Source organism: Protopterus annectens, chromosome 10.part0, assembly GCF_019279795.1.
Source record: "Protopterus annectens isolate FY-2018-M chromosome 10.part0, PAN1.0, whole genome shotgun sequence".
Taxonomy (NCBI): Eukaryota; Metazoa; Chordata; order Ceratodontiformes; family Protopteridae; genus Protopterus; species Protopterus annectens.
Genome location: NC_056744.1, coordinates 341,862,213 through 341,889,964, shown reverse-complemented (window position 1 = coordinate 341,889,964; position 27,752 = coordinate 341,862,213). Strand labels below are relative to the sequence as shown.

At 45.0% G+C, this 27,752-nt stretch overlaps 1 protein-coding gene across 3 annotated transcripts in view; it reads left to right on the top strand.

Annotated features, from left to right (window-relative positions):
• The window catches only part of ABL2 (ABL proto-oncogene 2, non-receptor tyrosine kinase), an 843,971-nt gene that overhangs the window by 685,645 nt on the left and 130,574 nt on the right, over positions 1-27,752 (top strand). For all 3 annotated transcript variants that reach the window (XM_044085241.1, XM_044085243.1, XM_044085242.1), the window contains exons 7-9: positions 2,571-2,755; positions 3,916-4,068; positions 7,929-8,018. In XM_044085241.1, the coding sequence (XP_043941176.1) occupies positions 2,571-2,755; positions 3,916-4,068; positions 7,929-8,018 (428 nt within the window). The remainder of the gene's footprint in view (positions 1-2,570; positions 2,756-3,915; positions 4,069-7,928; positions 8,019-27,752) is intronic.

Genomic DNA, 27,752 nt, shown 5'->3' with positions numbered 1-27,752 from the left:
CACAGCATGGCAAATCAGTGCCTAAGGGCATTAGGCTCCATTCAACCAGAGCAGCAGCCACTTCAGCAGTCTTCCTCAGAGGAGTACCAACCAAAGACATCTTAGAGGCTGCAACTTGGGAGTTCAGTGCACACTTTTACAAAACACTATCACTTACCTCTCTACTCTAAATCCAGGGCAGGCCTTGCCACTGCAGTTCTGCAGGGCCTCATAGCCTCTCCTAATCCTATTTAGCCCCAGCCTCCCAACCTTAGCTTTGGGATTCATCCCAACTGTAATGACTGCAACAGTGAAACATGATGAACATAGTACAGCTGTGTACCTACCATAAATGTAGATGTTCGAGTGTATTCACTGTTGCAGTCCAGGTTACCCTCCCACCATCCCCCTTTCCTTTGCTGGGACTTATCTGTACTTCTCTATTCTATACAACCTATGTGGTGTATTTGCTTGTAGATGAAGGAATTTTTTTTCTTTAGTGCATGCATGCTTATTGGCATAATTTAGCCTACCCTTTAAGGGGCACCTGACATCTGGTGCAAGAAAAACTGAAGAAAATGGCGTCGGCTGCATCTTTTATACCCCTTGCACACTGACGTCAGGGAAGAGGTGACAGCAACCGATGCCAGACCAGGACTTTGGAATTCAGGCCAACTGCGGGTAGCCTGCCAGCAAGATAACCCAGTTGTAATGACTACAACAGTGAATACACTTGAACATCTACATTTATGGTAGGTACACAACTGTACTTTCTCCATGTCATGGTGTCACTTCCCTGTTGTCTTCTCCAGTCCTCACCCCTTACATGCAGAGAGCCAAATGTTCATTTGCAGAGCAAGGGCTTGCCTGTCCTGGAGGTGGGTCTAGAAGTACTTTCTTGCCCTCTCTGTGCTTGTAAAAGGTACTCAGAGGCCCTTATTACTGAGGCAGGTAAGGATAATGAAATAATTTTTCCTATGTCTGCCCTCCCCAGATGACCTCTCCTTTAGAAGAGAGACTCATATTCCTAAGTTCTGAGAAGACTGGCCTGTGTTCTTTCTGCCTTCTCTTCAGAAATGTGATCCTTGAAGGCGAATTGCCAAGGTACCAGATCGCTGAAAATAAAGGAGAGATACTGGTGAAGTGCTGGCGGTTTGTGTTTTTTCTTGACATGTCTTTCTGATTATCTGGAGGAAGTGGGAAGGAAATGTTGGTTGTCCTCCCACACAGCCTGGGATGAAGATTTTATTTATTTAGATGTAAATAAGATTGTGATGCTGAGACCAGGTAGTTACTACAGACTGTTTGTTACAACAGGAAGTGACGTGGTGAGCACTTTTGTTCCTTACAGCTGACCTGGAACGTCTTCAAACAGTACATGAACCATCACATTTGCATTACATAGCAATCCGTGGTGCGACATAACATAAAATCATTTGTAGAAAAGTAATTCTTAAGACAAAAAAAATGTTAAAATCACATACACATCTTCGTGTATACAGATATGCATATAAGCTACATTATATAAAGTTTAAAATCAGATTCTTGTGTTTACAGGGGGTCTTCCTCTGCTTAGTTTACAGTATGCAGGGCATTCAGGTTAAGATAGCCACTGCCATTTTTTAACTGCATCACTTTCAGTTCAGATTTATTACGTGTTTTTTTTAGACCCAGAATCCTAAAAAGTTTTAAAATTGGCTCCTGGTATTCAAATGGGGATCTTCTATCCAAATAGTAACCAAGCTTGACAGTGTTTAGCTTGCAGTATGAGGAACATTTAGCATAATATGGCTACTCCCAATTTAACCTCTTCAATTTCGATTCAGCTTCATTACAGCTGTGCTAGTTTAGACAAGGGGATGTGTTGACTGTGAACATCAGCTGCCAGTGTAGTTCCCTTGTCCAGTTTTGTCTAAATATCATTGCCCCTGTTTAAAGTAAATAAAAAGACACAAAAAATGCAGTATTTTAGTTTTTATGTATTTAAAGGATTTAATTTCATAGTTCAGCAGTAACATCAGAATATAGGGGTTTCACCTGTCATAGGACTCTACAGACAAATACTGAATGAATAAATAAAATGTTTTGTTACCCTAATAAGACCTTCTGATCACGGTAGTTTTACTGAGGTGATTTGTTGGGATGAAGCTTTATCTAGCGTATTTATCAATCATGAGTCCTTTGAGAGTTGACTCAGAGTTGGCCTTACTTGGGAAAGGCAACTTTTATCTCTTATTTCACTGCTACCTTGTGTGGCTTGGTTTTGGAAGACTGAGCAAGTGGTACTGCAGAATGTTGGGCTGTGCCTGCATGGACATTGTCTCTCTCTGGCCTATAGGATCTGCAGGTCTAGGTAATCATACTGTCTGCACTGATAACCTCCTTCACCGTGATGCAAGCATTTAGTGACCAGTATGTTCTGTTTAAGCTTTCTTCCACATAATGATTTGGCTTTGCTGTTTAAATGTAATGAGTGAAGTATGTTAAATTAAAATAGCTGTTGACAGCTGGCTTGTTTCTTCTGCTCAGTTTTTTTTTTATGCCATAAAACTAGTTTCATGGCATGTTTGTTTTCTGTTTTGCACACTTAGGGACTTGGCTGCTCGTAACTGTTTGGTAAGTGAAAATCATGTGGTAAAAGTAGCCGACTTTGGCCTTAGTCGTCTTATGACTGGAGACACTTACACTGCTCATGCCGGAGCCAAATTCCCCATCAAATGGACTGCACCAGAGAGCTTGGCCTACAACACGTTCTCCATTAAATCTGACGTTTGGGGTAAGTTCCTTAGTTCTGGCTGCTGGGCCCAGTAGTGCTGTCTGTGCTGCTTTCTGCACTTTATGCGTGATGAATCATCAGAGCAAGGCTTGAGAACAGCTAGCTAATTGCTGAAGCTGTGCACATTTTTGGCTGTGAAAACGCTTATTTTTTGACTTGCCATTTAGATATGCTTGTGGTCCATAAACTCCACTTTAGATACGTAGTTTCATTCTGAGAAGCTTTGCTTGAATTGTTCTGTGTGTGTTATAGGAGTGTGTGTGTTGTGGGGGTAGGTCTTTCATGTAGTCCCCACAACAACATTGCTATCCTGTATGGTTAGAATGATAAAGTAAGTCAGGCTGATCATGTTACACAAATGCTAAACAGCCCTTTGCTAACACATTTACTTCCCCTTTGTGTTAAACAGCCCTTTACTGACACATTTAGTTCCCCTTTGTGCTACACAGCCCTTTACTAACACGTTTACTTCCCCTTTGTGCTAAACTGCCCTTTACTAGCTCGTTTACTTTGCCTTTGTGCTAAACAGCCCTTTACTAGCGCGTTTACTTCCCCTTTGTGCTAAGCAGCCCTTTACGAACTCATTTACTTTCCCTTTGTGCTAAACAGCCCTTTACTAGCACGTTTACTTTCCTTTTGTGCTAAACAGCCTTTTACTAGCATGTTTACGTCCCCTTTGTGCTAAACAGCCCTTTACTAGCACGCTTACGTCCCCTTTGTGCTAAACAGCCCTTTACTAGGACGCTTACGTCCCCTTTGTGCTAAACAGCCCTTTACTAGCACGTTTACGTCTCCTTTGTGCTAAACAGCCCTTTACTAACAAGTTTACGTCCCCTTTGTGCTAAACAGCCCTTTACTAACACGTTTACGTCCCCTTTGTGCTAAACAGCCCTTTACTAACACATTTAAGTCCCCTTTGTGCTAAACAGCCCTTTACTAACACATTTACGTCCCCTTTGTGCTAAACAGCCCATTTACTAACACATTTACATCCCCTTTGTGTCTGAGTATATTATTCTTGTTCAAGCTTTGAGTGATTTTTTTAGCATGTATTCATATTTGTAAGCATATTATTGAATGATTGTGTGTGCATGTGTGTATGTATTTACACATGCACATATACTGATCTAATACCAGATATTTCAATTGATTAATTTCAGCATTTGGAGTGCTACTATGGGAAATTGCTACATATGGCATGTCACCATACCCAGGAATCGATCTGTCTCAGGTGTATGATCTTCTGGAGAAGGGGTATCGAATGGAGCAGCCCGAGGGATGTCCCCCAAAGGTTTATGAGCTAATGAGGGCATGTGAGTAAAAAGGAATGTCGAATAATACCCCTATATGTAAAGTCTTGTTCCCCTTCTCTAACAGTCCTGGTCTGTCGATCTGGTTAGTTCTAGAACAGTTATTGCTGGTCACCCTTACATTGCCAGTATTCACCTTGCCTTATGTCATCTGGTTGCTTTTATTGTCTTCATCTTGTCCCCATTAACCTGTCTGCGCGCGCACATACACACATTCTTACACTTTATTTGTGGTATTAAGATTTGCAAATTATTCTCTAGCCATTTTGAATTCCCGCTTAAGCCGTGCTCAGCATTTCTGTTAGAGTTTCCTGAACATTGCCAGTAACTGCTACTTGGTTAAAAAAATACATATATATCATTGTCAATAAAAGATGAGACATTAACATGATGCATATTTTCTATAAAAGTTAGATGTCTAACTGCAGATGGCTTTCATTCTTGTTAGTAGTTTCTCATTATGTTGTTCACCTGCTGACTGTGTTTACCCTCCTCTCTTGCCATCTTGGCAAGTGGGCATATTGGCAAAAAATAAATCTTAGTAGTACTGTTGTCTGTAGTTAACTTGCCTCACATATTGGAGTTGTTGTTTATCACTCTGCTGTACTATATCATAGCTTTTAAGTATTTGGTATTTTATACTCTATTATTTAGAACAGAAAAGGCCTAGGGATTTAAAATGTGGCTAGTTTAGTCACAAGATCCTGCTTAAAGTCATCCAGAGTTTATGGATGCATGATGTACCTGGTGACAAATCGTTTAAAAGAGCAGAGCGAAATCTGCAAATTTTTTCAGCACAGAACCTTGGGGGAATGAGGAAGTAAGCTAATTGTAATAGTTCCCCCCCCCCCCAAAATGGTTCTTGAAGAGACCAGAAGAAAACTGCAAAAAATCTTCATGAGGACTCTTAAGGAACCATGAACAGTCATCTTCAAAAAATGCTATGGATCCAAGAACTTCTACATCAAGCCACCCCAGTCAGGAACCTCATCAAGGTCCAACCATCACTGATTCTTATTGCTGCATGGTCTCCCAAGGGGTCTTCCTATGTAGAAAGAGTCGCCCTCCACCATCCTTCTGCAGGGACATTTGCTAATTGCTTGGGTTAGTTTGTGGGAAGTTGCAGCACAACAAGGAGTGGAAATTTGCCCTTTTCCCGCTGTTGTGTAGACTCAAATCTCAAACATAAGTAGCAGAGGAGCTTGCCCTTTGTATATTAAAAAAAAAAAAAAGTTTCTTTTTTTTTTTAATGTTATTATTTGCATTTCTTTGCCTTTTGATCAATCTTGTGAGATTCAACCATGTAAATGTTTGCATGTGCTCAAGCACACGTGTATACATACATGGTTCTCCTTCACAAGATCGAGTGGATGAAAGCTCGAAATTCATAATCTCGAAACCAGAACCTCAAACTTCCATTCACTCGAAATTGTAAATGGGAGCCTTAGGTTTAAAAAAGTAAAAAGTTAACTTACCTTATTGCAGGGGGCCAGGTCCCCTGTACCCTAGCAGTTTAAATGTGAATGTTCCGTGACCGCACTATAGCAGAGGAATGGAAAATCTTCCATTTTGCGCTTACGCGTATAGCGTGGAATGGGAGATTTCCCTTTCCTTCATTATAGTGCGATCTCTGAGTAGGTATATGTAAGTAGGTGGGTGTAGGGGGTGAAGCCCCCCTGCCAAAACATTTGAAAGGTGTTCATTTTTTTTTTGTCCCTTTCATATGTTCGAATTTCTCTAAATTCTAGATTCTGGTTTCGAGTTTTCGAGTTTAGAGAAATTCGATCATATGAAGGAGAACCACATACATGTATATCAGTCATTTATTTGTTAAAAAGTTCATTTAGGTATGCAATCAAAGTGTCAAGCAAATGCTGACATTTGTATTTGGGACAATGGGGTATAGAGGAAAGTAGGGCTTTGCCCTTTCCCACTGTTTTATGATCTCAGAGTGAGTAGCAGGGGATGTTGGAGGCACGTGGGGCATTGCCCTGTCTTGATTTAAAACATTTTATTTTTGAATAGTTAATTTCAGATCTTTTGGAGATCGATGTTATACATTTATGAACATTTGTACATTCAGTTAAACCTTGGATATGTAAAAAAATATATATATATATTTGTAATATTGTCCAGCTCTCATTGTTGGGGATAGTGTAGAACATGCCCAGTGACCTACTACAGCGCATAAGACTCATCAAATTCTCATTGTTGAGGAATGTAGACATGCCTAGTGTCTACTGTAGTGCATAAGGCTCATCAAGCTGTTATTGTAAGGGAGAGTGTAGAACATGTCCACTGCCTACTGCAGGACGTAAGTCTGGCCAAGCTCTCATTGTTGGGGATAGTGTAGAACATGCCCAGTGATCTACTACAGCACATAAGGCTCATCAAATTCTCATTGTTGGGGAGTGTAGACATGCCTACTGTCTAATGTAGTACATAAGGCTCGTCAAGCTGTTATTGTAAGGGAGAGTGTAGAACATGTCCAGTGCCTACTGCAGGACGTAAGTGGTCAAGCTCTCATTGTTGGGGATAGTGTAGGACATGCCCAGTGACCTACTACAGCACATAAGTCTCATCAAATTCTCATTGTTGGGGAGTGTAGACATGCCTAGTGTCTACTGTAGTACATAAGGCTCATCAAGCAGTTATTGTAAGGGAGAGTGTAGAACATGTCCAGTGCCTACTGCAGGACGCAAGTCTGGTCAAGCTCTCATTTCTGGCCTCCCTGGGTGTCAATTCTTACAAGAGCCTGAGCTGCCGTCCCTTTCTCTGTGATGGGTGAGGCAGCATTATTCCCAGCATCCTCATCTGGCTCCTCCTGGTCAGTGGTCAGTCTCTGTTTATATGGGGCTTTGTTGCTGTGTACCACAGAGCTGGCAGTTATAGCAGTATTTCTTCATTCTACAGGCATTAGGTCATAGATCTGCCGTGGTGCAGATCTCATCTGTAGGAAGATGATTTTAAAGTGCCTGCTTCAGCAGCATCCTGCTCTTCCTGCTTAAAGTCCATCTGGTGCCATATTGTGGCAGTGTTTAAAAGTAACCAGAATAACAAATGGCACCACAGGAAAATGAATGTTCTTGAGCAAAAAATAAGAAAGTAAAGTCAAATAATATAGTAGGCTCAAGAATAACCCCACACAGATAACTATAATCAGCATACAAGATGTCTAGTCAGACCAAGCATAAATGATATATCCAACTCAAAGAAGTAATCGGCTGCCACAAGCTCTTACTAATAGGAGATTTCTTTTTAAGTAATTATTTAATAATTTCCAGATTTATATACATTTTTAATGATGGATTATTATTGTTTTGTTATATATATATTTTAAAGCTGGTGCCTTTTTGCATTACATAGTATTAATTTTTAAACAATATGAATCTATGAAATGTTTTTGCTTAACTATGCAGTATTATTATCTATTTCATCTGTATCAATTAATTATGATGTCACTATGTAATTGAAGATGCCTACATATATATATATATATATATATATATATATATATATATATATATATATATATATATATATATATATATATAAGGTGTGTGCTGAATAAACCTGTATTCTTATGGTCTGAGGAAGCCATCTTGGCGAAAGCGCTTACCTGATATCTGCTATACAATAAAAGAATTGTTTTTTATTAAGAACTTGTGGCAGCTGATTACTTCCTTGAGTTGGATATATCGTTTATGCTTGCTCTGAATAGACATCTTGTATGCTGAGTATAGTTATCTTTGTGTTTAAAAATAGTTTTATGGACAGTGTACCTTGGTAGTCTTGTAATTTTCAAACTTTGATTCTGGGTTATTTAATTTTTTTTTCATGTTACTGTCATTGTCATCTCTCAGGTTGGCGGTGGAATCCTGCAGAACGACCTTCATTTGCTGAGACTCACCAAGCTTTTGAAACCATGTTCCATGACTCCAGCATCTCTGAAGGTAAGCTGTCTTCTTCATGTGAGCCATGTTCTAGTGCAGCTTCAGTATTTCTTTCTGCCCCATACGTGTTCCTTCTAGCCTCAGGACTGTTCTGTGCAGTATTCATACACCTTTCAACCTTCCTACTCTTCTTTTGTTCTGTTCATGATGTTCATCGTGTCACCCTGCTGCAGTCGTCACACTTGGATTATCCTGCCGTCAGGCAGTCCCGCAGTCGGCTCGAATTCCAAAGTCTTGGTCTGACGTCGGTTGCCGTCGCTTCTTCCCTGACGTCAGAGCGCCAGGAGTATATCAGAGGCATCCAACGCCATTTTCTTCAGTCTTTCTTGCTGCACGGTGCCCGAAGCAGAAGCAGTTCGCAAGTGCCGGTCAGCCGACACCTGAGATTTTCGAATCGAGTTTCAGTCCGAAGTCTTCAAAGCTAAGTACCCCATTGGGGAATCTTTTCTTGCCTCAGTCCGATGTCAGAAAAAGTTAATTGCATTTCTTGTGGGAAGCAAATACCTCACAAGGACTTTCATTCTTTCTGTATACCTTGCCTAGGCCCAGACCACGATGTCACTGGTTGTCGGTTTTGTGCAAGGTTCAATAATCGAACTATAAAGCGACGCTTTAATTTCGTACGACACTACTTCGGTAGAAAATTTAATTACACTATGCCTTCGGAGCAACCGACTACCGGCATGCATAAAAAACGCAAGGATAAAGACAGGCAGCCTAGATCCAAGCCAGACTCCGAGGCCTCGGCTGAGCAGGTCGCCGGTTCTCCGGTTTTCAGTGAGGCGCCTACACAGCCTCTGACTACCGCTGAATTGGATCCCCAGACTGCTTCGGATCCCCCAGCAGAGAGTTCTAGGCCGACGCAGCCATTTTCCTTAGGCCTTACCGACGACATTGCAGTAGGGGAAGCCGGTGCTGCAGAAACACCTTCAATTTCTGAAGGTGTCTTCAGACAGACTACCCTCACCATAAAGTCTTATGCTAAGCTTAAGACTCCTCTAAAACCAAAAAAGCCTACACTTCAGTCTCCAGGTCAAGGCCCTATGCCTAAGAAACAGATGCTTAAAATGGCTGAAGATGTGATTTCTTTGATCAGGGGTTCCCAACCCCCCCCTCCCCCCCGTCAAAAGGCCTAGACAAGAGGAGGATTATGCCTCCTCTGATCAAGTGTCTGTTTCCTCAGGCTCCTCTGAGGAACAGGATTACTCCTTTCCCCCTTATGAAGATTCTGATGCTGAAGACTCCATTCCCTCAGCTTCTTCCCCTGAAGATTATTCCTTTGGGGAAACCTTACACACCATGAGGGAACATTTCCACTGGGAAGGTCAGGACTACTCTGACTCAAAGAAAAGGCTCTGAGAGTTTCTTTTCCTCCCCCAGCACAGACCACTTGCTATCCCCCCAGTTTTGGACATTGTGGATGATGTCTTCTTAGAATCTAGTCTAAATCCAGATTCTCTGCCTCCTGCTCCAGCCAAACCAGATAGATACTATAGAGTGCCTGACTCAGACAAATTCCTTTACAAAAGCCCTGCTGCTGATCCAGAGACAATCTCCCAGGGTCCCAAAGGGGCTAAGGCTTCTATGGCTAAAAATCCTGTACCCTCAGAAAGTGGCTCCAGAGCACTAGATAGGTGGTGGAAGAAGTTTACACCTCAACTACTCTGGCTATGAGAGCACTAAATTGTCAATTTCACATGCTTAAATACCAGCAATTCCTAATGTTTCAAATAAAACAAAAGATGGCCATGCACCCTCAACAGTCTGAATTCAAGGAAATGCAAGATCTGTTGCATGCAGCTGAACAGGTGGGCAAACATTCTTTACAATGTGGTTTTGATGCCTTGGAAGCTTCCTCTAGAGCAGCTGTCACTGGGTCTGTTATATGTAGGCATGCTTGGTTCAAGGAACAATGTCTGCCTGATCATGTTAAAGCAAAGTTACTGGATGCACCCTTACAGCAGGATGTCTTATTTGGGGTTAAAGCAGAGGAGGTTTTAAAGAAAATGGAGGATAAGGCAAAATCTATGCAGACGGTCAAAGATTTCTTACAAGTACAGCCCCCACGCTTCAGCAGAAATTGGCCAACAAAAAATTGGTCCTTTCCAGCTTCTGACAGACCACAGAGGGGTAAATACAGGGGCAGAGGACAAGCACAAATCCCTTACAAACCTCGCCAGTGGGGCACTACAACACAGAAGGGAGGAGAAGACAGGTCCCAAACCACTAGAAGGCAAACACAATGACTTAAACCTCAAACTGCCAAGCAAAACTCTCTTGGCAGCTCCCTTGGGAGGAAAATTAGCACTTTTTGCAGACAACTGGCGCATCGTCACAAAGGACAAATGGGTCCTAGACATTATCTCACACGGATACAGATTCCATTTCCACACCTTGCCAAGGATAAAAGGAATGCCAAACCTGCCACAAAATCAATGGGCAGAGGCACAAAAACAAATTACAGCTCTCATGGACATGAGAGCCATTCAACTGGTACCTACACAGGAGCAAGGCCAAGGATTGTACTCGAGGCTCTTTCTAGTCCCCAGAAAGGACAATGCTTGGAGACCCATTCTGGACCTTTCAATTTTAAACACCTTCTTGCAAGTACCCAAATTCAAGATGCTGACACTACAGTCGCTTCTTCAAATGTTGGGCAAGAAAGCTTGGCTAGTAACGTTGGACCTCAAGGAGGCATACCTGCATGTCCCTATCAGACAAAATTGCAGAAGATACCTCAGTTTCATTGCAGGTTCAACCAATTACCAATTCTCTGCACTGCCCTTTGGCTTATCTACTGCGCCCAGGGTCTTCACAAAATGCCTGGCACCAGTAATTGCATACTGCAGACAAAGAGGAATTCAAATATACCCATACCTGGACGACTGTCTCATCCAAGAAGAAAGCAAGGACATTCTCTTACAACACCTGGCTTTTGTAAAACATCTTCTAAGTTGCCTAGGGTACACAGTAAACGAAAAGAAATCAAAACTAGTACCCTCACAAAATATTACATTCCTGGGTGCCAGCTTGAATACAACCGGCCCAGAAGGCTTATCTGATGCCAGACAAATAACTACAATTAACTCAGTACTTCAGAACAATGGCAACAAAGACCCAACTCCCTGCAAGAAAAATTCTGCAGGCCTTGGGCTTCATGGCATCTTGCATACTACTAATACCATTTGGAAAACTGCATATGAGGAAATTACAATGGTACCTAAAAAGCTTATGGACTCAACACAGCCACAGCTTGGAAACAATGATAAAGCTCAATGTTAAGTTGTCAATCTCGCCTTCATTCTTGCTTGATGGGTTCGGAGCCGATCCCTCGGCTCCGACTCGGCACTTGCTTTAGCTCGAGAACTCCTTTTACCAGCTCGAGGCAGCCCCATATCCCATGATGCAAGGCAGTAAGTACCCAGATCTCGTTTGCCGCTTCGCTTGGGAGGTCTTCTCTTTACCAGCTCCTGGTAAGTAATTCACTTTTGTGACTTTTAAGCCCCTTTTAGTTAAAAACTTTTTGTTTTTGATAGTTTAACTTTAAATTTAACTTTTTCTGACAGAAATCCCTGTCTCTTTTAATTTTTTTTGTCAGTTAATTCCCTGTCCCATCCCCCCCCTGTTAGGGTGTGTGTGTTGGTATTTTGTACCTTTTTGGTATTAGTTTAATTTAATTGGACTGGTGTGTGTGTGTTTTGTTAGACACCATATCTAAAGAGAGGGTTTCAGGTTTTAAGAAGTGTGACTCGTGCTGTCAGAAGATGTCTCTGACAGACGGTCACACTTCTTGCCTGTACTGTTTAGGCCCTCTTCACCTGCAGGACTCCTGTGCTATTTGTCACTCCTTCAGCCAGAGAGTCCTGCAGGAGAAGAATAAGTTGATTCTCAGGGGTCTTCTTGCGGAGGGCTCTCCGGCTAAGTCGGCCCCACAAAATCAACTAAATCTGCCAAGACCCAGGCTTCTGTTTCTAAGCCTGTGGCCTCGCCCGACTTAGAGTCGAGATCGGCTCGGCTGGAGCCGATTCTGATCCACTAAGCTTTCGCCCGATGGCTATCGGTGCCGAATCTGCTTTGACCACTGTGGGGTCGGTTCCAACCGCTCCGACACCCACGCAGGCATCGGTGTCGGCTCCGATCGGCTCCGACACCCATGTGGCACAGGCATCGGTGTCGGCTCCGATCGGCTCGACACCGTTATTTTGGCTGTATCGGCTCGGCTGGAGCCGATACATCGAGACGTTCTGTCGGCTCCGAAGTCGGTTCCGACAGGATCTGTATCGGCTCCGATGGCCCATTCCAGGAAGAGGTCGAGGTCTCCTTCCTTGGAGCCGATACTTTCGGCTCGCCTCGCCTCTTCTATCGGAGCGGAGCCATCGGAGCCGATCTTCAAGGTCATCCAGGTTGTCAGATCATGACCTCGAGAGTGGTCAGTAGATTGCTCAAGTCACAGGTACTGGCCCAAATGCTACACAGTCCGTCTCAGCAGACGACTGTTGGTCCACACCGTTACAGTTCCTCCTTCAACTCTACCCCAGAGCTTGGAGTTGGAGTCTTCGGTTTGGTTACTGCTACGGCTGGAGGACGGATACCCCTTCTGTTCCTTCAGCCCTACTCTTATCTCCTCTTCCTTAGAGGGATTCGGTGGTCGGGCTTCCATGGTCTCCTCCGAGGGGTGAGTGGCATCGGACCCTTGTCCGAGCCGCTCTTCCCTTGGAGCCTCGGCTTTGGTGAGCTCGGCTCCGACATCTGCCTCGGAGACTTCCCTTCGGTGGCCCCTGGAGTTCCTAGCTCTTGAGCGGGGCCTCTCGGATCTGCCTGGGAGGGGAGCATTCGAGGTGATGAAGAGTGTACTGGCCACTAGTATCAGTCAGCAGTCTCTTCCCGTAGCTCCTCCCTCTATTGTACCTGTTGACATCTCTGCCACTACTCTTGCTACAGGACCCAGAGATCCTCCGCCTCAGGTTTCCCCATTGGGAATTTCCCCCTCTTCCGAGGATTCTCCTGATGTTTCGGGAGATCCTCCTAGGAAGAGGACTTGTAAGAGGAAGCATGTAGACTCCCCCGAGTCTGTCACTTCGGATACTGACTTTGATGAGTCAGAGGGATCCCCTAGATCCCCCTCTGAGGATCCTTCTCAGACATCCTAGAACTTCTGAAACAGAGGGGAAACTGGCCCACCAACAATCCCTCTGAGGATGAGTCAGTATACCTAGAGGCGTTTGGATCTCGGCCCTCCACCTCCTGGGTGTCTCCGCCTTTCGACCCCTTGATGCAGGTTATTGCTCGAAAGGCGTGGACAGCTCCTGACTCTGTAGAGCCAGTCCCTAGGAGGCCTTCTAAATTTATAACTGCCCCTAGTGACAAACTTTTCCTTACCAAAGGTGTCCCCGCTGATGCCATGGTGGTGGCTGCGGCCACCAAAAAGGAACTTTGCAGATCCTTCTGTGCCCGTCCATCCTCCTAATAAGGACTCTAGGACCATGGATAGGTACGGCAAGCGGATGTTTTCCTCAGCGACCTTTGCTATGCGTTCGCTGAATTATCTTTGTCACTTCACCAGACTCCAGAGATATCCTGAAGGAGCTGGGAGAGGTAGTTCAGGATCCTACAGCTGCAGGGGCCCAAGAAAAGATTGCTTCGCAGCTAGGAACCCTCAATTCCATTGCTAACTCCTCCATGCGGCTAATATCTTATGCTGCTGATGGAGCAGTAGAGCCGAGGCACAGGTGTGGCTCTTAGACGCCAAGCCTGGATGCGGCTATGTGATTTTGCGGATCCCTTAAGGCGTCCTTCACAAATTCTCCCTTTGATGGGTCAGCTTTGTTTGGCCCTCAGGTGAAGGAAACCTTGACCAGGTGTGAGCAGGACGGCAAGACTCTTTCTGCTGTTGGAGTCCGTTTTTCCACCCCTTCTAGGCCTTATCCCAAGGGACAGAAGGGTGGGAAGATGTGGTTCCGTAAATCCCAAGGAGTCACGCCGGATTCACGTGGTCAGTTTACCCCTAGAGGCAGAGGGGGTAACAACAACAGACGCCGCTCTAGAGGCAGAGGGGGTCCGAAGAACCAGGGCAACAGGGAGTCTCTTCCTGAGCAGCCTTTTCAGCATCCCTGAGGTGTTGCCCGGCTGTCCCTCCTTGGAGGCAGTCGGGGGAAGACTATCACTGTACCCAGAAGCCTGGCATTCCCTCACTCAAGACAGATGGGTACAGTCGATCATATCCAAGGGTTACATAATTCCTTTCGAGGAAAGTCCCTTTCCCTCAAGTTCCCTTCCAGATGTACCACCCGGTCTAAGGGACATTGCAGAGTTAGAAATCGCAAAACTACTGCAAAAAAGAGCCATTCAGCCAGTTACACTAGACCATTCAGAGCCCGGAATCTACTCAAGGTTCTTTTTGGTCCCCAAAAAGACGGGAGACTGGAGACCAATATTGGATCTCAGCAGACTCAACAAGTCTGTCAGGAAGACAAGATTCCGAATGGTCACTCTTCAGTCAATTCTGCCCTTCTTACAGAAGGACAACTGGATGTGCTCAATAGATCTTCAGGATGCGTACTATCACATCAAAATTCACAGACGCTCCAGGAGATTTCTCCGCTCGGCTGGGGTCCAGTCATTTCCAGTTCAGAGCCCTGCCCTTTGGTCTCACCACAGCCCCCAGAGTGTTCACCAAATGCATGGCAGTGGTCACGGCTCACCTGAGACGTCAAGGATTCCAGGTGTTTCCGTATCTCGACGACTGGCTCCTGTCAGCCACCACCAGGCATCAGCTTATACAAGCCAGGGATTACACAATAGACCTTTGTTCTCATTTAGGCATCTCGATCAACTTGAAAAGTCATCCTTATCGCCCTGCCAGTCTATTACCTTCATAGGCGCAAACTTAGACACTGTTCGGATGTCAGCTACCCTTACAGAACAAAGAGTTTCAGACATTCAGACTCATGTCAGGATCATTCTGGCCAGCAAGAAAGTACAGGCCAGAATGGTTCTAAAGGTATTAGGTCTCATGGCTGCGGCCATTACTCTTCTTCCCTGGCTCGATTCTACATGCGCCTCCTTCAGTGGATGCTGTTCACTCAGTGGTCATACCAGCAACTCCTATGCGTCACCAGATTCTGGTGACACAGACATGCAAAGAACATCTTGCTTGGTGGATCACATCGTCTCAGGTTCACCAAGGCAGGTGCTTTGTACCCTCGTCCCGATAGCCACTGTCACCACGGATGCCTCCCTGATCGGGTGGGGGTCATTATCAGGGCAGGATGGTTCATGGACGTGGCAACCGCTCGAGTACCATCTGCACATAAATGTCCTGGAGATGAGAGCAGTGCTTTTGACGTTGCAAGCCCTCAACGACTTTCTTCCCGTAGGGACAATTGCAGTCCACACAGACAACATGTCTGTAGTGTGGTATATCAACAAACAGGGCGGAACCAAGTCCTACCCTTGTGTCGAGAAGCTCAGACTTTGGCAATGGGCGATCTCCTCTCATCGGTTTCTGGTAGCAACGCATATCCCTGGGAAAACCAACATTCTAGCGGACAGATTGAGCAGAGCTATTCTCATGCCTCATGAGTGGTCTCTCAAACAATCCGTAGCGGAAGAGATTTTTCTGGAATGGGGTCGTCCATGTTGCGATCTTTTTGCTACTCCCCAAAACAGCAAATGTCCAGACTTCTTCAGCCTCTTCCCTCTATCAGGCCATCCCCCCAGAGACGCTCTGACCCAGGATTGGCCCCAGGGACTTCTTTATGCCTTCCCTCCATTTCCTCTGATCCCTCAGGTGATCCAGAAAGCTACCGTTTTGAGAGCCAAATTGATTCTCATTGCCCCTTACTGGCCTCGACAAGTTTGGTTCCCGTTCCTTCATCATCATCTGTTGGTGCAGCCGTGGCATCTGGACCCAGTGCCAGATCTACTGATTCACCAATCCGGTCAGCTGCACCGGTCAATCCCCTCTCTCAACCTCACAGCATGGTTGCTCCACTTCCTTCCTAGCCAGGCTTCCTTTGATCTCTAACCCTGTTAGAGATATCATAGTAACTTCACTAAAATCCTCTACCAGGAGGATTTACACGAGCAAATGGAACGTTTCTCTTATTGGGCTAAGGCCCAAAATATTGATCCTTTTACTGCCCCTGTTCAGGCAGTTCTAGACTTCTTAGCAGAGATTTTTCATGCAGGCTCCTCTTCTTCCACAGTCAGAGTTCAATTGGCTGCTATTTCTAATTTTCATGTTGGGATAGCAGATCATAATATTATGTCCCATAGGCTCTGCAGGGCCTTCTTGAAAGGAATTTTCCTACTAAAGCCTCCAATCAGGAATCCTCCTCCTCAGTGGGATCTAAATTTAGTGCTGACATCCTTGATTCTTCCCCTTCGAGCCAGCTGTTTCTTGTTCCTGAAATATCTTTCTTGGAAAACTTTATTCCTAGTGGCTATTACATCTGCCAGGAGGGTGTCTGAACTTCATGCTCTTCGGTTCGACCCCCTATTTGGTTTTTCACAAAGACAGAGTATCTTTGAGAACTAATCCATCGTTTTACCTAACGCCGCTTCAAAAACAATCTGAATCAATCCATTGATCTCCTGTATTTTTCCTAACTATTCAGATAGAGCTGAACAAAAGCTACATTATCTTGACGTCCACCGTCAGCTTAGATATTATTTGGACAGAACAAAAAATTTAGGAAATCTGATCAACTTTTGTTTCCTATGCGGATAATAAAAAAGGCCTTCCTGTTTCTAAAGTGACTTTGTCCAGATGGCTTTCTTGGTCATCACTGAAATTTATACGATCAGGGGAAAACAGCTGTGCTCAAAACCTAAAGCACATTCAACTAGGAGTTTAGCTACTTCTGCAGCTTTTCAAGCTAGACTGCCTTTGGACACTATTTGTGCAGCGCCACTTGGGCCACTCCTCACACTTTTATTTCCCATTACAAATTGGACTTGGCCTCCAGGGACAGAGCCAGTTTTGGCTCTACAGTCCTCAAGAGTTTGTTCCATTGAGCCACCCAGGATAGAGGTGCTAGGACGGTCCCATCAAGCAAGAATGAAGGCGAGATTGACAACTTAACATTAAGAAGTTATGTTCCTACCATAACGTTCCATGTTAGTTGTCTTCTCTCGCCTTCTTTCTTGCGACCCTCCCTCCTTCCCCCTGGCCTGGACAGACCTTGTACAAGAAACTATTATGCTAAAGACCATTCTAACCTGGTCCTTTTCCATCTGTAAGTTTCTTCTTCCTTTGGGAAGTATTTTATGCTTGGTGTTATTGCCCTTTGTCAACAAACGAGATCTGGGTACTTACTGCCTTGCATCATGGGATATGGGGCTGCCTCGAGCTGGTAAAAGGAGTTCTCGAGCTAAAGCAAGTGCCGAGTCGGAGCCGAGGGATCGGCTCCGAACCCATCAAGCAAGAAAGAAGGCGAGAGAAGACAACTAACATGGAACGTTATGGTAGGAACATAACTTCTTATTCCCTGCCTTCAACAGGAGTTTCTATGGTGGTCACAGGCATGTCACCTCAACAAGGGTCAGCCTTTCACCCTACCCCCAGCCAGGCAAACTATGACAACAGATGCATTGGGCTATGCCTGGGGGGCACACATGGCAGGATGGTGCGTTCAAGGCATATGGACAGCAGATCAAAGGAATCTGCACATCAATCAAAAAGAAATGCTAGCTGTACAAAATGCTCTGACAGCCTTCAAGGACCTCTTACATCCAGGACAGCTTATCATAAAGACAGACAACACCACAGTAATGTGGTACATAAACAAACAAGGGGGTACACGCGCCCACCCTCTATGCAGGCAAGCAATGTCCTTGTGGAACACAGCACTGACTTACCAAGTTCAATTACAAGCTCAGTTCCTGCCAGGAAAAAAAGAACACATTGGCAGATGACCTAAGCAGAAACATCATGGATCCCCACGAGTGGAAACTGGATCCACAAGTATTCGCAATGATAACTCAAAAATGGGGGCTTCCAGACATAGTTTTGAGGGCTGGCAAACAGGTCTATCAGCTAACAAAGTTTTGCACAAGGACTTTTCACCATCAAGCTTGGAAAGTGGACGCACTCTCATTCAGTTGGAAAATGCTAACAGTGTATGCCTTTCCTCCACTACCCCTTCTCACAAAGGTACTACTGAAAGTCAGGATGGAGAGACCCCGAATGATACTCATTGCCCCAGAATGGCCACGCCAGCACTGGTACCCACTATTAAGGAATATGGCCCAGGGCCCACCATGGATTCTACCACAAATTACCCACCTGCTCACACAGCAAGACAATCAGAATCTACACACCCAGCTCAAAACCTTAAACTTGGCTGCATGGCAAGTCACTTAAGCAACCAGCCAGCTCCTCTCTCACAAGCTGTTATGGAAGTTATTCTGGAGGCCAGAAGACCCAACACCAGGAAAGCCTACTCAGACAAATGGAAAAGGTTTTGCGCCTGGAACCAAGCTAAAGGCCAAAATACCCTTCAGCCTGACATACCTCAGATTCTGCAATATCTAACTGAGATGTTACACAAAGGGCTTTCTTTTTCATCTATTAAAATCCATGCCTCAGCTATTTCTGCTCACTACAACACGGATCCTCCCTTATTTTCACATCCACTCCTAAGGCAGTTTCTCAGAGGGGCCAAAAACATTAGGCCTCCCAGGAGAGCACCAACACCTACTTTGAGACCTCAACTTTGTTCTGGAAAAACTCACGCTACCTCCTTTTGAGCCAGCTTTCTCAGCTGATTTAAAGTTTATATCATGGAAGACTGCCCTGCTGCTAGCAATCACTTCAGCTAGAAGAGTTTCGGAGCTTCAGGCACTAATGGCAGTAGAGCCTTTCCTCATTTTTCATCAAGACAGAGTTTCTCTACGAACTAACCCCTCCTTTATGCCTAAGGTGGTATCCAGTGTGGCTCTAAATCAAACCATTCATTTACCCACCTTCTTTCCAAATCCACAGAACAAAGGAGAAAGACTCCTGCATTCCTTAGACATTCACAGACAGCTACGTTACTACTTGGATAAAACTAAAGTTTTCAGAAAATCTGACCAGCTTTTTGTATCCTATGCTACAGCATCACAAGGAAAGGTTATCTCAAAACAGACCATTTCCAAATGGATAGGACATTGCATACGATGTCCTTCAAGAATGCAACTGCAGTCATAGCATGTGGGTTGTCCTGCCTCAGGCAGCCCTCGGTCGGCCGGATTCCAAAGTCTGGGTCCGACGGCTGATGTCGCATTTCTCTCCGACGTCAGAGCGGCTGGAGTATATAAGTATCAGCCGACGCCATTTTCTTCAGTCTTTCTTGCCGCGCGGTGCCCAAAGCAGAAGCAGTTCGCAAGTGCCGGTCGGTCAGCTCCTGTATTCTACGATACCGAAGTCATCAAAAAAGCTAAGTACCCCGTTGGGGACCTTTTCTTGCCTCAGCCGATGTCAGAAATTACTGAAAAAGTTAACAATTGTCTTTTTTGTGGTAAACAAATACCTCATAAGGATTTCCACTCTTACTGCCTCCCTTGCCTGGGCCCAGACCACGACGTCTCGGACTGTGTAGCCTGTGCTCGCTTCAACAAGCGCACTCTCAGGCGCCGGGCGGAGTTCGCTGAAGATTTTTTCGGCGATAAATTTGCTTACACCATGCCGTCGGAACTTCCGACATCGCAAACTCCCAAAAAGCGAAAAGACCGGGACCGACATCCTCGGCCGCTACCACCGACTCCACGCCAAAACCTAGCGCGAGTGCTCCGGTTCCCTCTGAGACGGTCTCTCCACCGCTCCGAACCGAAGACACCGCATTACCGACGACTCCGATTCCAGACATTACTCTGACGCCAGTTATAGACTTTCCTCCGGATACCAAAACCGAGGAAATGCCTGAGACCATTGCTGTAGACAAGGTCACTCCTGCACGTGGAGCTGCCAGGCCTCCTATGGCCATGTCTATTAAGGCCTACACTGGGGCTAAGGCAGCCAGCAAAACTAAGCATATTACTTCCAAATCCTTACCTCAGCCGACTCCGGAGACACAAATTATGTCCATGGCTGCTGATTTAATTTCCATGATTAGAGGTTCACAGGCCCATCCTGAGAGAGCATCCCAGCCTCCTCCTGATAAAAGGCCCCGGGTTGAACCCTCTGACCCTTCTCCTTCAGATGAAGACTCTGAGGGCTCTGTCCACTCTGATAGCCAGGAAGAGCTCTTCCAGACCTGTGAGGACTCGGATGCAGAAGATTCCATACCTTCGGCCTCCCTTCCTGAGGATATTTCTTTTGGGGATGGTTCTGCACACCATGAGGGAACATTTCAAGTGGCAGGGTCAGGAATATTCTGATTCTAGGAAACGCCTTAGGACTTTCCTTAAGAAGCCTCAGCACAAGCCCTTAGCTATTCCTCCTGTACTTGATGTTCTGGATGATTTGTATTCTGATTCTAGTGCTACCCCTGATTCTCTTCCTCCTGCTCCAGCCAAGCCAGACGGGTATTACAGGGTCCCAGAAACTCATTCCCATTTATTCAGGGCCCATACTGCTGATTTGGAAACTATTTCACAGGGGCCTAAAGGAGTTTCAGCCTCCATCTCAAAAAATCCTTTGCCCTCCAACAGGGAAGCAAGGTCATTAGAGAGATGGGGTAAAAAGGTTTACACATCCACTACCTTATCTATGAGAGCTTTAAATTGCCTTTTTCATATGTTCCAATATCAGGATTATCTCTTAGAAGATTTACAAAAAACATTAGCTTCTCCTGATCCTTTAGACAGGAAGACTTTGCAGGAAGCTGTACATAACACTCAGCAAGTAAGCAATCACTTCCTGCAGTGTGGATATGATGCACTGGAAGCTTCATGTAGGGCAGCTATGACGGGCAGTGATGCGTAGACATGCTTGGTTAAAAGAGCAACCTCTACCAGATCATGTAAAAGCAAAACTTCTGGATGCACCTTTGGAAAAGAACAAGCTTTTTGGTGCAAATGCTAAGGATGTGTTAAAGACCATCGAAGAAAAAGCAAAATCAGTTCAAACTGTGAAGGATTTCCTCCAGGTTCAACCCCCCAGATTCAGTAGGAATTGGCCTTCAAAAAACTGGTCCTTTCCTAATCCAGAAAAGTTTCAAAGGGGTAAGAACAGGCGTGGCGAGGAAGAGGCCAATACAGAGGCCCTTACAGGGGCGACAATGGCAGCCAGGAAACCAAAGAAGTGACCTTGGGGTTTCACCTGCCCAACAACCACAAACTCAATGACTTTCCTCTACTACCGCCTACCAGGGAACAACTAGAAGCTCCCTTGGGCGGAAAATTATCTCTGTTTGCAAAAAACTGGCACAGACTGACAAAGGACAAATGGATTTTGGACATTATAGACCGAGGGTACAGGTTTCATTTTCATACCTTACCAAGAAAACAAGGCATGCCAAATCTACCACAACATCAAAGGGCAGAGGCTATCAAGCAAATCACTCTGCTGACTCGAATGAAAGCAATAGAAAGAGTTCCACAACAAGAACAAGAACAGGGGTTTACTCAAGACTGTTCCTTGTTCCAAGAAAAGAATCTCAATGGAGACCAATACTGGACTTGTCCGCATTAAACACCTTTCTCATAGTACCAAAGTTCAAAATGCTGACTCTACAGCAACTCCTTCCCATGCTGGGCAAGGAGTCGTGGCTGATTACTCTGGACCTCAAGGAGGCATACCTGCATGTCCCTATCAGACACAGCTGCAGAAGATACCTCAGATTTCTTGCAGGGCCAGAGCATTATCAATTCTCAGCATTGCCATTTGGCTTATCTACTGCTCCCAGAGTGTTTACAAAATGCCTGGCTTCAGTAATTGCTCATTGCAGGCTCCAGGGTATACAAATTTACCCTTCCTTGGACGACTGCCTCATACAAGCGGACGACAAATTGATGTTGACAAAAAACCTGGATTATGTCATACGATTACTTCAAGCTCTGGGATACACAGTCAACTTCCAAAAGTCAAGACTGCAGCCATCCCAGCAAATAATCTTCTTAGGAGCCAAGCTAGACACAGCCTCTCAGATGGCTTACCTGACAGAAGACAAGCAAGAGAAGTTAACTCAATACTTCAAAGGTTTAGCAAAACTCACCCAGATGACTGCAAGGAGATTCCTACAGGCCCTGGGTTACATGGCATCCTGCATTCTGCTGGTTCCATTAGCAAAACTACACATGAGAAAGCTTCAATGGTACCTAAAAAGCATTTGGTCTCAACACAGCAACAACTTGGAGACGATCATACCACTCATTCTATGCCTACAAAAGGAATTCCTATGGTGGGCCTCGGTGAGCCAGGAAAACACAGGTATGTCATTCAAAAAACCACAGATAACACAGACCCATGACTACAGACGCCTCGGACCTTGGATGGGGGGCACACATGGAAGGCAGGTGTATACAAGGACAATGGTCTCCAAAGGAAACACATCTGCATATAAACCAAAAGGAAATGCTGGCAGTAATGCATGCTATCGAGGCTTTTCAAAACCAACTCCAGCAAGGCCACTTAATGATACGGACAGACAACACCACTGTGATGTGGTACATAAACAAGCAGGGGGGCACCCACTCTTACCCCCTTTGCAGACTGACAATGCAGCTTTGGGAGAAATCACTGAGTCTAAACATCCAGTTACAATCCCAGTTTGTTCCAGGAAAAGACAATGTGTTGGCGGACAGCCTAAGCAGGAATTTCACAGATCCACACGAGTGGAAGTTACATCCGAAGGCTTTCAGACAACTCACTTCGACATGGGGCAAGCCAGAAGTGGACCTATTTGCCTCTCACCTCAATCATCTTCTACCAAAATTTTGCACAAGGACATACCATCCAAAGGCTTGGAAAATAGATGCCCTTTCATTCAACTGGAACTCCCTAGCAATCTATGCATTCCCACCTCTGCCACTGATGACCTCAGTATTACTAAAGATCAAAGCAGAGAAGCCCAAGGGAATCATAATAGCTCCGGATTGGCCAAGACAACACTGGTACCCACTACTGCGGAGCATATGTCACACCAGGAGGTGGGCCCTCCCTCAGTGGCCTCTTCTTTTGACTCAACACAATTTCGAAACACTGCATCCAAACCTTCAGACACTGCAGCTAACAGCCTGGGAGATCCCATAAATAACTTCAGCTTATCTCTCTCCAAGGAAGTTCAGCGGATACTAACAGAGGCTCGAAGACCATCCACCAGAAAGGTCTACTTAGCAAAGTGGAAAAGATTCAGCAATTGGAATACCAGCAAAGGACATGATGCATCATTACTGAACATCCCACTTATCTTGGAATATTTGGCAGATATGTTACAGAGCGGCCTCTCATATTCTTCAGTAAAGATACATGCATCTGCTATTTCAGCTAGATACAACACTGATCCTCCTGTTTTCTCTCACCCCTTACTAAGACAATTCCTCAGGGGAATCAAGAAAATTAAGCCACCAAGAAAGGCCCCAGTGCCGGCCTGGGACCTCAATTTTGTCTTAGAAAAACTGACTCTACCTCCTTTTGAGCCAGCAGCTTCAGTTGACTTGCAATTTCTCTCATGGAAAACAGCTTTCCTGTTGGCAGTTACCTCAGCAAGAAGGGTTTCGGAGCTACAGGCCCTAATGGCAATACCACCCTTTATTATTTTCCACAGAGACAGGGTTTCATTAAGGACCAACCCTACCTTTATGCCAAAGGTGGTATCTAGGGTTTCTCTAAATCAAACCATTCATCAGCCTGCTTTTTTCCCCAATCCTGAGAATAAGGGGGAAAGACTTTTGCATACCTTGGACATTCATAGACAACTTCGATACTACCTGGACAGAACCAAGGCCAGTAGGAAGTCTGAACAGCTTTTTGTAGCTTACACCCCTGCAGTCCAAGGAAAAGCAATTTCAAAACAGACTATTTCTAAATGGATTGGACATTGCATCAGATTCTGTTATTCCTTTCATGGAAAGACTGTTCCAGCCTATGTCAGACCACATTCCACCAGAGCTACAGCCACCTCTACAGCATTTTTAAGAGGGGTGCCTACAAAGGACATTCTAGAAGCTGCTACATGGAGCTCCGTGCATACATTCTCCAAACACTACAATCTCCCTCTATATTCCAGATCCAGAGCAGGCTTTGCTTCGGCAGTCCTGCAGGGTTTGATTGCCACACCATCTCTTTCCTAGAGCATACCTCCTCCCCCAGCTAAGCTATGGTATTCTACCCACATGTTATGACTGCAGTTGCATTCTTGAAGGACATAGTACAGTTTTGTACCTACCATAAATGTAGATGTCCGATAGACATGCAACTGCAGTCGGGTTTTCCCTCCCTCCATACCTCTCTATGCTTAGGGTCCACTCCTATCCCCCTTACTCTTAGCTGGGGATATCTGTTATGGTGTATTTGTTTTATTGCTCATGTATTTGTTTGGAATCCTGTTTTTGTCTTCCAATTTGATTACAGCCTTCCTTGGAGGGCACCTGGCATCTGGGGCAAGAAACACTGAAGAAAATGGCGTCGGCTGATGCTTATATACTCCAGCCGCTCTGACGTCGGAGAGAAATACGACATCAGCCGACGTCGGACCCAGACTTTGGAATCCGGCCGACCGAGGGCTGCCTGAGGCAGGACAACCCACATGTTATGACTGCAGTTGCATGTCTATCGGACATCTACATTTATGGTAGGTACAAAACTGTACTTTTTTGATACACCCACCATGGCAAACCAGTTCCTGCTACCATAAGGCCCCACTCTACCAGGGCAGCAGCTACATCTACAGCCTTCCTCAGGGGGGTGCCAACCAAGGATATTCTGGAAGCTGCAACTTGGAGTTCAGTACACACCTTCACCAAACATTACCACTTACCACTTTATTCTAAGACTAGAGCTGCCTTCGCCACTGCAGTTTTGCAGGGCCTCCTGGCCTCATCTAACCCTGTCTGACTCCACCTCCCATCCTTAGTTTTGGGATTCTACCCAAGTGTGATGACTGCAGCAGGGTAACACGATGAACATAGTACAGTTTTGTACCGACCATAAATGTAGATGTTCAAGTGTATACCCTTCTGCAGTCCAGGTTACCCTCCCTCCATCCCCTCTGAACTAGCTGAACTTATCTCTTCCACTCTGTTGGATGCCTCTGATATACCCCTGGCACTCTGACGTCAGGGAAGAAGCGACAGCAACCGATGCCGGACCAAGACTTTGGAATTCGAGCTGACTGCAGGACCGCCTGACGGCAGGATAACCCAAGTGTGATGACTGCAGCAGGGTATACACTCGAACATCTACATTTATGGTAGGTACAAAACTGTACTTTCCATCCTCAGTACTTTTCTGTTGCATCCCCCACATTCCATCCTCAGTACTTTTCTGTTACATCCCCACATTCCAGCCTCAATACGTTTCTGTTACATCCCCATGTTCCTGCCTCGATACTTTTTTGTTACATCCCACATTCCAGCGTCAGTACTTACCTCTGTTACAGTGCCACATTCCAGCCTCAGTACTTTTCTGTTACATCCTCACATTCCAGCCTCAATACCTGTCTGTTACATCCCCACGTTCCAGCCTCTGTACTTTTGTTACACCCCCCACATTCCAGCCTTGATACTTATCTCTGTTGCATCCCCACATTCCAGCCTCAGTACTTGTCTCTGTTGCATTCCCACGTTCTATCCTCAGTGCTCATCCCTTCTGCATCCCCACGTTCCATCCTCAGTGCCTATCTCTGTTGCATTCCCATGTTCTGTCCTCAGTGCTTATCTCTGTTGCATCCCCACGTTCCATCCTCAGTATTTATCTGAGTTACATCCCAACGTTCCATCCTCAGTGCTTATCTCTGTTACATCCCCATGTTCCATCCTCAGTACTTATCTGTTACATCCCCATGTCCCAGCCTCAGTACTTGTCTCTATTACATCACCATGTCCCAGCCAAAGTACTTGTCTCTGTTACATCCCCACGTCCCAGCCTCAGTACTTGTCTCTGTTACATCCCCACATTCTAGCTTCAGTACTTATCTCTGTTACATCCCTACGTACCAGACTCCAGTGTTTTCTCTCTTACACCTTGTGATGCTGTAGTGTCAGCTGTGCCAGGAGATGTAGGGCAGTGGATGTGTAACATATGCCAACACAGCTAGCTGGAATTTAGTGAAGAATTATGTTATTTGAATATCAGACTGATTTGTACAGATACTTGTGTTGAAAATGTGTTTGTAAAGCTGCTTGTGTTCAGCAGTGTCCCCTGCTGGGCAGAAAAGAAGTGCACATGCATTATTGTAACAATTTAAATGTATATATTGTAACAGAGGATAATGGAAGAGAATAAGTTAATCTCAATCCATCTGACTTTGAGAAATAGTAAGAAAATTAAATTACTGGACCTAGGCCATAAAGATGTTATCTCACAGTTTTGAATGCAGTCAGAGAGAAAAAGTTTGTACGAGGAAGCTTTCTGCATTGTCATTGGGGTAAACTAATTGCTACCCTGAAAGGGTGGAGGTTTGAAATTGTTTTATGGCTTCCAGGAGATGCAGCAGATCTTAGTAAGGCTCTGTGTGTGTGTGTATTATTTTCACCTATGTGATAAATCCTGACAGCTTCTAGCAGTGGGACGTTGCATGGGAGCCAGACATTAGATGACCAGATGTATGTGATATTACTCTATACAGAAATGTTGTTGTTGCATCTTTCGGCAGGGGTCAGGGGTCGCCACAGTGGAACTCCGGTCCGCTAATGATTGGTAGTTGATTTTTACGTGCCGAGTTACCAGCCCTGACGCACAACCTTCAATGAAGGTACACCCATTCACGCATGTCTCCACGCAGAAGATGCTCTAGCTGAGAATCGAACCGGACAGCGTCTTACTGTGAGGCGACAACGCTACCGCAGCACCACCACCACGGGTGCATTATTCTGTACAGAAATAATGTTTTAATACTAGATAAGACTGAAGTCTCAAGGCAGTCTGTTTCTTGGAACCTGACATAGAAGGATTCATCACCTACTTCATCTTGCCTTGCACTAGTAAGTGAACCAAGGAGTAATAACTCGTTAGATTAGTAAGGAAATATATAGTGAGATTAGTTAAGTACTGATTCTGTATCTGTGTGAATCTGTTTGTCTGTGTTATTTTATTATTTCCTGTGGTTGAAACTCTGGTATTTACTGTAAATAGATATTTTATATGTTCATGTTCTTTTATTATTAAATATGTTTAAACTTTTCATTTTGGCAGGTCCTTTAGAAAATATTTTAACCTTTGAGAGTACTTATATCTACTGGTGACACTGGCCACTACTGAAGCCTGGCTATTTGGTCATGTTTACCATTTGTATTAATATTAATTTCACTCAGTATAGTTGGGTGCAGTTGCAAGAGCCTTTGTAGTTACTGACTGGTGGCAGTGAATGTACCTTATAGTCTGGGCAAAGTTGATAGAGGGGGTAATCTGTGCCAGCCTTTTCTAGGTGTGTCTGTGTGTGTGTTTGTCAACTACTTGGTGCAGGGACACGAAGCACTGGCTACAGAGAGAGAGAGTGGTGGAGGATTTGGCTTGGAGACACTGCTGAGGACTTAACTCTGTAGCTGTGCCAGTGGGACCCTTACTGAGGACCTGGGGGGAGAGAGAAAGAAAAAAAACAGACCCTGGGCTGTGTGTGTTCCTTGTGTGCCTTTAAGAGAAATTGTGCT